This window comes from Vanessa tameamea, chromosome 30 (assembly GCF_037043105.1).
Source record: "Vanessa tameamea isolate UH-Manoa-2023 chromosome 30, ilVanTame1 primary haplotype, whole genome shotgun sequence".
NCBI classification, from domain to species: domain Eukaryota; kingdom Metazoa; phylum Arthropoda; class Insecta; order Lepidoptera; family Nymphalidae; genus Vanessa; species Vanessa tameamea.
In genome coordinates, this window is record NC_087338.1 from 506,661 (window position 1) to 520,350 (window position 13,690).

The following is a 13,690-nucleotide window of genomic DNA, read 5'->3' on the forward strand; positions in this document are numbered from 1 at the left end:
CCCACCAGGGGAAGGATGTACCAACTTTATGAATTCGAACGCTTCGTGCTTTTAGTTTATCTTTACTTCTTGTGTTTATAGTGTTTGCGTTTATCAAAACCATAGGTTTTATTACTTACAGTTAACAGTACCACCTCTTGGTGGTAGGGCTTTTTGCAAGGACTGTGTAATTATCATATATTAAACAACTTAATGTCGGAATCGGAGGGGTGCTGACTTGCAGTGAATTGGTCGTACATGCGCTGCGAATATTGGCCATGTCAGTCACTTGAGAACACACATCAGAAGTTCTTAATAGTCAGAGATTCGGCCACACTGGGGGCCGAATATGGTCGGGATAGATAGTGGTACTGGATCCGCTCCCGCAGGGAAAACTGATATTCTAATATATTCATATTATCTAAATGATGACGATGTCCTATGGGCACTATTGTTATGAAATATTTAAGTGCGAGTTTTTGCGCAAATACAAGTGAGTGCAGTTGTCAGTCCCTCACTAATCTCATTGTACATCAAATCATATACAATAGAAAAGAGTTCAGGCGCTGAACTAATGACTCCGTTTTTTTGAAGTTAAGGGTAACAGGTTATAGTGGACAGAGCTAGATTTAAAGCTCTAGAGGCGTGAAGAACCTAATAATAACATTATGAATTGACTAGAATATTTTAATTTGAATCAGTGTCCTATAATTTATTCACTTGTATCGGTAACTTTTAAAACAGTAATTAGTAAAATTATTATAATTTGATTATATCTGGATATTTGTTAACTCGTCGGAATCTCTATTGTGGGGGCCCCTCTTATGTGGACGCCACATTGCTCCGGCTGCCCTCCCCTAAATCCGCCCCTGATAGTAGACTCGTATTGCCCACACCAGATCGGTAGTACATACAATAATGCGTGGTCATACCACTCTTCCAGATTATGACATCCTAACCAAGATTAAAATTGAAATATACTTTGTACAAGTAGGTTTTTACAAGAATAACGAAAGAATCTTGACTAGCAGTAGAAGAATATCAAGCCCTCTTTCCTAATTCCCCGAAGGTAAGACTTAGGTTCGCTTAAACGGTCTACCCAATAACCAGAAGTACCAGAAGTGATCACCACTACCAATTATGGCACCACAGTTGTTTCAGTCGTTAGTTAGCAAGTATTTCTAGGATTAAATTAGTCATATCCAGGGTGCATCATGAGGAAGTGACGAACACGCACCCCAAACTAGTTAAACGAGGCGAGCTATTATGATTACAAAATCATATAATTCAAAGACAATGGCATAACCATAAGCTTTCTTATTTTTAATCTAAAAAATACTGATCCTTTTTGTGTTTAACTACAAAGTCACGTAAGTCTCGGTAATTACATCTCCTTTTTGCCTTATCATCTCGCAATAAGCAACAAACTTAAATAAAACCTATTTAGCAGTAAATTTAATAGGAACAGGGGGTTTTACAGGTACAATGACATTTATGTGTAAAATATAGACGTATTTCAAGTATAATGTATAAGAATTTATGAAGGAATCACAAATAAAGATTACCAACTAATATTAATCTAGTTCATCAGACCGCGACCTACATAGTAACAATTATAGGTAGCTGTGTGAAGGATGACCTACTCGCAACAGAGGGACGTCGATGCCCCAGTGGCACACTTTTGTTCACGAGCGCATGTGCACTTCAGGGTTTGAATGAAATCGCGCCACGTTGGTCGGGGTAGGAAAATTTTCATTAATACTCGGGAAATTTTTCGCAGTCAGCATTGTTGATTTTTATTTTTTTTAAGCCAACTGTTTTAAAAATCGCGTTTAAGTTATTAGAAAATTACTAATATTAAATTTAGCAAGTGTAGAGTTATAATTTCAGTTATAATAATATTGTGTAATTTCAAGTCAATGGACTATTATAAATATCATGAAAAAATAACGAGATATAAAGATATTTTAAATAAATTATATATTAATGAGGGGAAATTCGATTTTAATAAGTCGCAACATTAAGCCAGGGTTTTAAGAAAAATGGCCGACTCACGTAACGTCAAAACTTATTGGGCGAGTGTCTTCGAAAACGTGTGATTTTTATCGAAAACGAAGCGAAATTTATATATCCAGTGTATGTGACGTGATTGAGTGCTTGTGTTTTTGTGTTATTTCATAATATCAAGATATTCGTTACACGGTGGACGACGGAACCTACCAATTGTACACTCGGGTCTGATGCACAGTAAGTATTTTGATATATATTTTCGTAAAAAATACTATTTAACCCATAAAACATTGATTACAACTGGTACATAAAACAATTCGATGCATATGTATATTCATATCATGCTTAATTAATTCAAAACATTATAAATAATCTCAAGAGACATCGTACACACACGATATATTATTGAAACAATGAATAGGCCTTGATAATACACAGCAGATAGTTGTATCGCTGGGACACTATTCATATATATTGACAAGACGATAACTGAATATCATCGCACGACGATGTCAGAACCACAAATAGATTGCATTTTACACAACAAGATATTCGTATAATGAACTGTCGTATCGTTTGCGTTCCGTACTCATTATAAAAATAAAAAAATAATAAAGAAATTCCGCGGGAAAAATATATCGATATATTTTTTTACACAACAAATTTAATAAAATTAATTATTAATGTCAAATTATTTCTGAAAATATAATATACTTAAAAAATACTTATGAATGTGGTGTTAATCAGCTATGTCATCAAGATATTTTTGTAGCAATAATGATAACAAATGTCAAAAGTTGTAGGCAGTTGATGAGATAGTCATGAGCCATCCTCTTCCACTACCCGATGACTCAACTCTTGGTAGCATCACACTTGCAAAACCATGTATTAATACATTGGTCATAGTTGCTAAATGTCATCCTTAAGTTCAGTTTTTTTATTATAAATGAATAATCTAATATTAATAGTGCAATGTTTTAAGTATAGTGTGCAAATGTTAAAGAAAGAAATTCATTTAATTGGATTTGCTTATATCATCACTTTAAATCAAAAGTAAGTTATTTGTTAAAGATATTTGCTTTTTTATCTTCACAAGTATTTATTTGTGCTTTAATCAAAACAATTATCAGTCTTGCTGGGTAAATAATGTGAAATCAATTCTTATTTCTGATATAATCTCTGGTACATATTTTTCATTCTATAAATGTTTATAGTGCATGAATAGTAATTAAAACAGTTTATATTTCAAAAAGCATAACAGTTTTTTGTTAATCATTGTCAAAGTGGTAATTATTTTTAATTCTAAATAGCATTTTCTATCATTATTATATATATTGGCATATTTGGTTCCCATATAGCCTATTCCAATGGAAGTAGATAAAAAGATAAACAAACCTTAGATTTACCTATTTCTTGCAATTTACTAGTAACTCAGCTATATTGTGTTCTACTAAGAGTATATTATTAATATATTTATTTATAATACAACACTATTAACAATTTAACAATTAACTACTTATTTCTACTTTAATTGTTCTTTCACAAATCCGTAGTGAATATCATAGATTAATCAACCTCTTGACCAATGATATTGTGTCAATTTGCTGTCAAATGTTGTTTATTTGTCTTTTTCCTGTTATGGTCGGAATTAGAGTATAGGTTAAAATATTATCTGGGCATTGCAGAGTAATATGACATTAAAAATACTTTTTGTTTTAAATTGTTTGAAACAACAAAGTGCTCCTTTAAATCAAATAGAGAATGGCTGATTGATAATCCAAGTTAATAAATATGTGCTACTGCTAAAGTTCATTGAAATAAATGATATTTTTGGATCAGACATGATTGTAATTATTAAAATAGTATTTGCATAAAAAACTCATACTTTGATGAAATTATGAAGTTTATCAAAATTAAATACCAATAAATTAACCAATTGATATATGAGCACTCATAACGAACAACATATATGTTTAAATTTCAGCTGATGTTGAATATGTGTATATATATAGCTGATAGGGTAGATATGTTTTGTTGTAGCCTGAGTGAACTCACAACTATAGTCACTTGGACTGTATCATATATAACGTAGACACTAAATGTGCTGTAGTATCGAATTAGGACAACCATGTCCTGTAATAATATGTATACAGTTTTGTATCATAAATAAATAAATAAATATTTCATATCACAGTATATGTTGCATAAAAATTATTACATGTTTAGAATATTAAACAATATAATTTTGAATTCATCATAAAATCTAGTCAATTCAATAAAAATACGCTGAGTCCGTCATAATCACAACGCATCTAACATGAATGAAAAACATAGCATGCAGAAATAAAAATATTTGTTCCCCTGTGTTACAACTGAATAATTTTATGTAAATAATCGTAAATAATCTTTCCCCATTAACAATAACACAATTGTAACTGTTCATTAGCATTATTGTCACATTGTAGCTTAAATTTATAAATAATATCCACTTAAAAGAGAAATAATATAACATTTAATGTTATTCATACTTTCTTTTGGCAAAATATTTAAAAAAAAAAACAATCAGAATGATCATAAGACTTAGTATAATACAAAGATAAGGGCCAGAAACACATCAGTAACTCTCCTTATCCAGGTGTTCATTTTGTACCAATTTATACTCATTCAATCAATTAATATCCTTTATTGGTGACTACAAGTACTAACTTGTACTTGCCTTTTTTTTTTTTTTGTTTAACGAGGAGGAAATGCATTTACGCATGCCGCCCGGTCGGGGGACCGGGACGGGTATGTGGGACTCAACCGGGGCCTAATGCCCCGTGCCAGGGCACGCTGATGCTAATGCCCTGTCCTACCCACTAAAACCATCCTCGGGTTTCCACCATGCCGCCGAGTGGTGAGGCAACGGGATCGCCAAGGGCATGCAACCGCGACCCCACCAGCGGCAGCCGCCGTAAGGCGGCTGAATATACATGGAAAGCGCGCCTAGTGCGCGCCTTCCCCCTCATCCTCCACGTGTGAATGTGACGAACTCCCCCGAGTCCGCCACTGGAGGCTGGGCGTCAACGAAGCTGACGCCCTGCGGCGGATAAGATGGTAGGCTCCGCCGCTGACCGCCGGTGTAAAACACCTGGGAGGCTCGAGTAGCGAGCCCTCCCACTCCCTCCTAGCCAACGAGGCCACTCACATGGTCCGCCCTGACGCCGATCAGGGACGTACCAGGAGCGGCCCCGCGGCTTCCCTCCCGCCAGTCTTAGCCGTGGCCGACGAGCAAGCTCAAGCCGGCCCCGTTGCCCAGGGTACACCACGAGGAGGTGACTGACATGTACCCCAACTTGTACTTGCCTAATTTGACCGTTGACTTGATAAAATTGCTTTAAAAATATTTTTTAAGAATTTGTATCACTTTTTTAAATCTATACTAGCGGCAAGATACGATGGCCGTTTTGACACATTAAAAAAGTGATGTGAAATGTAAATTTATTATCGATATAATATATTCAAATCTTTGTTTTTTTGCAAGTAATTTAATTCAAGTTTTTGTTGCAAGTAGTATCTGATTAAAAAGGTTTAATAAAAAAAATATAAAATAAGTTTAAGTAATATATTCGAACGAAATCAATTTAAATCAAAAATTGGAATTAGAATGAATAACTTTATAAACACATTACATACAAGAAATAAATTGATACAAAAAAAGAAACCAAAAACATTTACTATCAAAATATAAAAAATAAAATATAAAATATTTACTGTCAACACAAATATAACACCGACTACGAGGTCGACTGTGAGAGTGTGACGTACACGTTTACGCAAAAAAATAAATAAAAAAGTTATCTTCGCGGTACCCTAATATTTGTAGTTTAGAAATCACATTCGATAAATTTTATAACTAACTGCACGTCACTATTGACAATAAAGAACAACAATTTGCTCCTTTGATGTAATTATTTATTAAATACGAAACTTCATGAGCGGGCAAACGTCAAAACGGCCATCATAGCGTGCCGCTACTATAATTATACTATTCAGTCACCATGGACAATTTAGTATTTTTTTTAGTAACATTATGAGAATGGCATTTTTAAATGTTGAATAAGTACTGAGTTTGTTGCCGGTTCTTCTCAGTAGAATCTACATTCCGAACTGGTATTAGCTTCACTTGCTATAGTTTGTAAAATGTTTCAAAAGTGCTTGTGAAAGCCAACTTGAATAAAGTATATTTCGATTTTGCTACATTGAGTATTTGTTTATTTATAAATATGAACTTATAAATAACATAATGGCTTAAGGAAAAATATAAGTATGTTCAATTGAATGTTATATAGGAAAAAAAAAACATTCAGAAACTAAACTCATTCTTCCTTCCTCGTGACTTAATGTAATACAATTTAAGCCTATAATACACATATACTGCGTAGTTGGATAATTTTCTTTTAAAAATAGCGGTTGTGACCGAAATAGGACATAATAGTAATCAATTACTATTGCACTAAATACCATTCAATTGAATTTGTAGATGTGAGGGTGGTGGCATGTGGGGCGCGCAGGCGGGGTGGTGGTGCGGCGCGCTGGCGGCCGCGCTGCTGGCGCTGCTCGCGCTCTGCCGCCGCGCCAAGCGAGCGCCCTCGCCCGTGCCCCAAACGACAGTCACCCAGGTACTGGCACTTTTTTATTTATATACCCTCGACGATATTTTATAAAGATAATGAAATAAGTAGGCGCCGAGCAAATAGACAGTGGCGTTGTAAGAAATATTAACCATTCCTTACATCGCCAATGCGCCAACAACCTTGGGAACTATGTTGTAATTCCATTGTGCCTGTAGTTACTGGCTCACTCACTGAGTACTGCTGTTTGGCGGTAGAAAATCTGATGAGTGGATGGCACCTGCCATATCCCACTAACTGGAGCATATTAACTTGAAAAAGTTAAGTTTATTATTCAACAAGCAATATTATTCTCAAGGTATATTAAAAAAAACGAATATGTAATTTGTAATGGTATACATTTGTTGAATATCTAATAAAATAACGCAATATATTTATAATTCTAGGTGCACATAGTGTGTAATGGAGCGGCACGCGTGACACGTGCTGGGACTCCGCCGGAACCCACACGCGCTCGCGTCGCGCTGGCCGCTGCGCCCGCGCCTGAACCCCCCGTCAACTCCCAACGACCGCCACGTGATTCACAGCAACCGCCTCACATACTTATCGTACAAAACTGCACACAAAATACTATTCCTCAGCAATCTGACTCACCCCAACCCTCGAGCTCTCAAGGTCCTCGGCAACCACCATTAGAATATCGTGGAATACCGAAGTTACCCTTGCCGGAGCAGTGGCTTCATAAACGCCCCTTCGATTACAAGTATTCGGCGATTGCGAGACCGTTTGCCCATATAGTGAACTCGGATCTCATGGTCGATCAGCAGAGGGAATCGCGGGCGAAGAAGTACAGCGCCACAAGATCTCCGTCGTTGGAAAAAGACGAGAAATCACCCTTTGTGAGTAGTGCGAAATCAGAAGACACGGAAGTTTTTGGATTTGACAGCGAATCTGTGCGTAAGTTGAGCGAAGACAGCGATAAATCTAGAGAAATGGGAGAACGACCGCCCTCTTCGCCGCACGAGAGCAAGAAAGAGCTGTCTCCGACAAATTTGCGTAGATTTCGATCAGTGAGCACGAGGCTCAATATGTGTAGTGTTAATGAGAGCCCTCTGCCAGACGGCCAACAGGAGAGGTTAGAAATGCAAAGTTCTCCTCGTATACTCGAGTGTAGTTCAGCTAAGGAGAAGACCTCAGGAACTAAATTCGATTTTTCTCCGAAAATTTTAGCTGATACCATTGCCTCTCCGCGTTTTTTCACACCACCCGAAATGGTATCGCCCTTATTTTTCGCGGAACCCTCCCCAAAGTCTGTTTATTATGATAGTGTGAGGTCACCGAAATTCTTCCCCGAAACGCCTCGCGATGCAGAAGTTCCTCAGTCGCAACGTGCGTTAGGTGACCACAGAAACCGTACAAATGGTATAGAAAAACCCAGCTCGCCTAGAGTTTTAAGTGCTCGACCTAGCCCTAAGGTTCATAGTTATAATAAAGAAAATTACTTCACATTCGAACACGTCACTGCAACAGAAGAGAATGCAGCGAGAGTGTCACCAAGACCGAAACGGTATGGAGGAAGGAATTCGATAGAAAGAGAAATATTTACACCACCAGCTGATAAGGCTGACATTAAAAAGTACAGAAGGCACAATAGTTGTGATACGAACTATAGAAGCGTAGAGGTGAATATTTCCAAATGCGACGATATCAAGGAAACGGCTGATGCTGGAACTAAAATGGAAACAACAGACAGAGATGTAGTAGATTGCTGTGCCAAAATAGAATCTTTGCAAGTTGATAAAACGGCTAGTGAGAAACACGAACTAACTCCGATTTCGAATTCAGCGCAAGTGAGACGACAGAGATTAAAATCGATATCTCTAGATTCCGATAATGCAAAAATAATCGAACAGAATTTAGGTTTACCAATAGCCAAACAGATGAAAGATCAGATGAACGAAGCGTACAAAAATCAAGAAGGGAGTGCGTCCTGTGAAAGTATAGAGCGGTATCAGAAGTCACCTTCGAAAGAACGACCAGTATTTAAGTTTGATGTCGAACAGAAAGAAAAAGTCGAAAGTGACCCGAAGTCACCTGATCGCAAGCAGAAGAAATGTCTCCGTCAAAGTTGTGACACTCAGTCTTTCTTAGATATGCCCAGGTTTTCGCCCAAGGAATTCGAAATAACCGTTACATCCGAGGAAGGTGCAACGACATCCGCTGAAACTCAAACGAAACGAAAAGGCAAGAATTTGCGAAACTTAACAATCGATTTGTCGAAACGCGATAGCGATCTGGAAAAGGAGCTGTTGGAATTCGAGAAGCTCTACACAAATGCTGAAGAGAAGAAGGTAAAAACGCCAACATTAAAAGTCAAAGCGACATCATTGGATTCTTCCGAAACCGTTAATCTTTCTCTACCTCAGAAGAAGACTTTGGAAGTTCCTCAAAATTCTATTTCAGTTCCCAATACTCCTAAACGTCAGTTAAAACGTATACTTGCTCAAAAGAACGTAAAACACGATTTGTCGGGTGGTAAAGTTGGATATAACTCCATACAAACTAACGCCGACCAGCGCAGGTTGTTTATGAAGGGGCAGGATAGTGGTATATTTCTAAGGGAAAACCATGCGAGCCTCATGCTATATCAACCTGGTACATCTAGAATGGGCTCCCGCACAATGGGTTCGTTTGACGAGAATATGACAGATAATGCCCCGGAAATAAATGTGTCAACCGTCGATAATAGACCTGGTTTCCACTTGGATTCGGGCCAAACTCTAGGTTCTAATCTATTAAATTATAAACAAAATTTAAGCGTTTCAAGTACAAATTTGAAAACCCTTCCCGAGGGTGTACCGTCTGATGATTTCGAACCGAGTGCGGAAGACGAGAAACTAGTTAAGAAATTACATAGACGCAATTCTAATCAAAGTTTAATGCTAAGTACGCACAGTCTTCAGGGCTCGAATTGTTCTCTCAGTAGCGCGGGAGCTTCGTGTCATAATTTAGCGACAGTTAGAACGAGTATATCGAATTTTAGTTTAAATAACGACAGTAGACAAAAGAAGTTTTCTCTAGAAAGGCGAGATTCGAGCGCCTCCATCAACCCTAGTGAACATTTAACGCCAACCACGAGAGTGATATGTTCGTCTAATACGAATTTGTCTGGCGAAGTTTCTAAAAATTGTCTGTTACAACGTCGAGGCTCAAACAATAGTCTTACCTTAAATATATTATCTTCAAATAACCTTAGTCGACATTCGAGTAACAGTTCTCTGAACAAGGAAGCTAAACTTGGCCAAAAAAAGGGTTTATTGGAGAGGAGAAGCTCTAATACGTCTCTTACTCTGAATATTAACACTTCGAATCCTCAACTATCAACTAATCGTGGTTTAAGCATATCAAATTATAATCTTAACGGCTCTACGTGTAATCTAAGCCGCTATAACAGCAACCATAGTATTGATAATGCTGAACCAAGAAAAGGAATCTTGGAAAGAAGAAGTTCAAATACCTCCCTAACTCTCAACATCCAACCTCAAGAGCCCAGAGATTTGGAAATAGACGAGACATTAATTGACGCAAATCTTAAAGAGTTACCGCACAGGGACAAACACAGGAAGTCGTTGAGTACAGAAAATTTAATACCGAAATCTTATAAAAATAGAACAAGGTTCCGGTCAACGGAAAAGGGTTTTGGATCACACGACAATTTGTGGTCGGCGTCATATGGTGACCAAGAATATCCCCAGAACCTAACCTACGTTTGTGGTGATCAAGAAAATGAGATTATATACGCATTCGGTCGCCAAGAGGACCCAAACTTCCAACCCGGTTTCGTCCGAAATATTACAACGAAACCCCTGAGCCCTCAAAGTACGTCCGAAGATTTCAGACTGTATTTAGCCAATATGCAACACTTGCAGAACGCTTCGAGTGTTCTGACGAGACAACAGTTAAAAGACCTGAACAATGTCTTCCAAAATGGGTATTCCAAATTTAAATGCTTGAGCAAAAATGATGGCCAACACTGTTGTTCAGGTCGCGTGGATATCGATTTAGCGTCTGAGAACCCACAGATGGCTCTGCCGGAGACGGTCGCATCGCAACCATGTTCTGAATACCAGAAAATGTTATTGCGAAACTTACACCAAGAGTTTTGGGATATGCCGACGAATTTTCAGGAGAAGCCAATAGTGTCAGGGTCCCATACGAAGAATAGGTATAAGACGATCCTACCTAACGAACATTCTAGATTCATTCTTCGAGCGGACGGTGATAACTGCGAGGGATATATAAATGCCAATTACATAAAGGTGAGGGGAATAGTTAGATATATGATTTCTTCTGTCTAAACACCAAAAAGACCATTCGTTTCGTTTTTAAGCTAAGTTATGTTATATTTATAATGGGTAGAAAAGTGGGCGATTGTTAAAAATATATAATCAAAGCTTCACCTTATCGAGCTTCCTTTGTCTCTGAACTTTTATTCTTGAATACAAATATATATAACATTCAATATGAAATATGATATTATATTCTTATAAGATCTCAGTTTAAGATGAGAATAATGAATAATTTGTTAAACGTTTATTTTTGTGGATTGTGTTTTCCTAAAAATGTTGTTTAGACGAGTGACTTAAATAATGCTGTCTTCTTTCGAATGTCAAACTAATGATTACAGAAAGAGAGAAATCAGTGTTTACAAGCTCTAAGCAAATTTTATGAGTAAGGCGGTTGATGTAATTGAATTTAGAATGTAAAAATACCAATTTTAATCATTTCAGGGGCATGAATACACCAAGAACAGCTACATAGCGACTCAAGGGCCGCTTCCGAACACATTATACGATTTCTGGTTAATGGTTCGGCAGAACAACGCCGAATTCCTCTCGCAACGTCCCCCTGGTACCACCACCGAATACGTTCAGAAGATAGTCATGCTAACAAACTTCATAGAGAACAACAGACAGAAATGTGAAAAATATTTCCCGCTGGAGATCGATGAAGAAGTAACAATATCGAGTCCTGATTGCTCGGAAGTCTGCTTCTTCTTCGATGATGATATGCCGAAGAACACGTTTAAAATCAAGAATATTGGGAAGATAAAAAAATCTGGTTACACTATAAGGAAATTGGATATGACATATGTGAATTCAAGTGGTGTTAGTGATGCTAGTGTCACAGTGTATCATTATTGGTTCCACAATTGGGCAGATCATAAGTGTCCGAAGGATGTAAACGCTTTGTTAAATTTGAGTTTGGATATTTTAAGAGAAGAGTGCTACGATTTCAGTGAGTGTAAAGACGAGAAAGACGAACAGTGTAAATGCAGTGATAGTCCTAAGCCCGGTTCTAAGTTCGTGTTCCCTCCGTTGGAGTCGCAGAGCATAGCGTGTCCTGTCAAAGTTTGTGTGACGTCACCATTGAACTTTACTGTTGAAAATCATTCACCACCAACGATAATTCACTGTTCTGCGGGTATTGGCAGGACAGGGTGTTTGATTGCAATCCTTAATGGTATAAAGCAGTTGACAAACGAACAGAAAGTAGATGTATTGAGTATTGTTTGTAATATGCGTTTGAATAGAGGTGGGATGGTACAAAACTCGGAGCAGTATGAACTAATACATAAAGTATTGTGTTTGTTCGAACACGCTTGCTTGCCCGATTTATAGCTAAAGCGGTAACTAACCAGTCTTGTGATTAATTATGTATTTTTTTTTTTAAATATTTTTCCAAAAATTAGTTTTTAGTGTAAATTTTGTTTGAGTACTTTTTTAATTTTTTCTACTAAAATTTTATTAGTGACAATCTTTCATTGCCCTCTAAACAGTCTTAGTAATGCTTAATTTTTAACTGTCCGAATTAGTGTACCAGTCTAGAAGATTCTTAACTTCCGTATTTTATACTAAATTATTTTGGTCAATGAAACTGTGTTTACAATAGTAGAATAATTGGTAAAATAATTCAACTCAGTGCCCTTTTAATTAAATCTCTTTAGGTTTTGTCTAAGATATAATAATACTCTATTTTAAATATGTATGTATTTATATTTTTATTTCGTAATTACTTCATTTGTCGCATGATCTATTCTTCTCTTCAATATTTAAATTGTCCCAGTAACGGATAAAAAACAATTTTAAATCTAGAGAGGCAATAGATATGTCTATTATATAAATCATTATTTTATTTACTTATTTATAGTAGGTACATAAGTAAAAATAACTCAAGCGTACCAAATTGCTCATCTTTGCTCAAAAATATAACAGATTAATCTGGTCATGGGATAAGTTGTCATCACAATTAAACAAATTTGCTTGCAAAATAAATTACAATAAATTTGTGACACATGTAATTTGAATAGATATTCCCAAGACATTGAAAACAGGGTTTAACTTTATTCCTCAAAATTACATAATAAAAAGATTATTTACAAAAATTGTCATAAATTTAGTATATTTACACTTTACTTTATCATAAAATACATGGAATAATAAATTATAGTATGTATTGTGGTAACGGTTGGCAGTCGATCCTGCTTGACCGTGTATTATACACTACAACCTCCAAAACGAATTTTCTGCTATTGTAAACATAATTGGTATATTTTTCACGGACTCTATTATGAAATCACTTGATTTTTATCTAAAGACATAACGCACATTTTGTTTTAAAATTAATTTATTCTAGGTTATATAAGGTAGCGAATTCTGACAAATTTATAATATATTTGTATTGTAATTTTATATAATGGGTCGCCGGAAAGTATTTAATTTTGAAATGCTAAAGGCTGCCCCTTTACATTACATGATTAATATGGTTGCAGTACTGTAATATGTAAATGCTATAAGTTTTGAATCATCTGATCTATATATATTCATATATATATCAGATAGATATTCAGACATGTTCTTATGCTGCCTATGAATAATTAGGAAGAAATTTCCGTGTGACCCTATATTTAAAATATGCCCTCTTCCATACATAAACGAGGACTTTCTTCAGAAACAGTAATTGCTATGGTCTTGATTTACTCGTAATTGAACCCAGTTTACATAAGCACTGTGTCGATATATATTTTT

The 13,690-nt window shown here is 36.3% G+C and overlaps 1 protein-coding gene across 1 annotated transcript; it reads left to right on the forward strand.

Moving 5' to 3' along the window:
• The first annotated feature begins 1,905 nt into the window (after positions 1 to 1,905).
• LOC113391551 (uncharacterized) lies at positions 1,906 to 12,288 on the forward strand. Its single transcript, XM_026627544.2, has 4 exons — positions 1,906 to 2,226; positions 6,512 to 6,650; positions 7,049 to 10,921; positions 11,393 to 12,288. Exons 2-4 carry the CDS (start codon positions 6,528 to 6,530, stop codon positions 12,281 to 12,283), a joined length of 4,887 nt encoding a protein of 1,628 aa, XP_026483329.2. The 5' UTR covers positions 1,906 to 2,226; positions 6,512 to 6,527; the 3' UTR covers positions 12,284 to 12,288.
• The last annotated feature ends 1,402 nt before the right edge of the window (positions 12,289 to 13,690 follow it).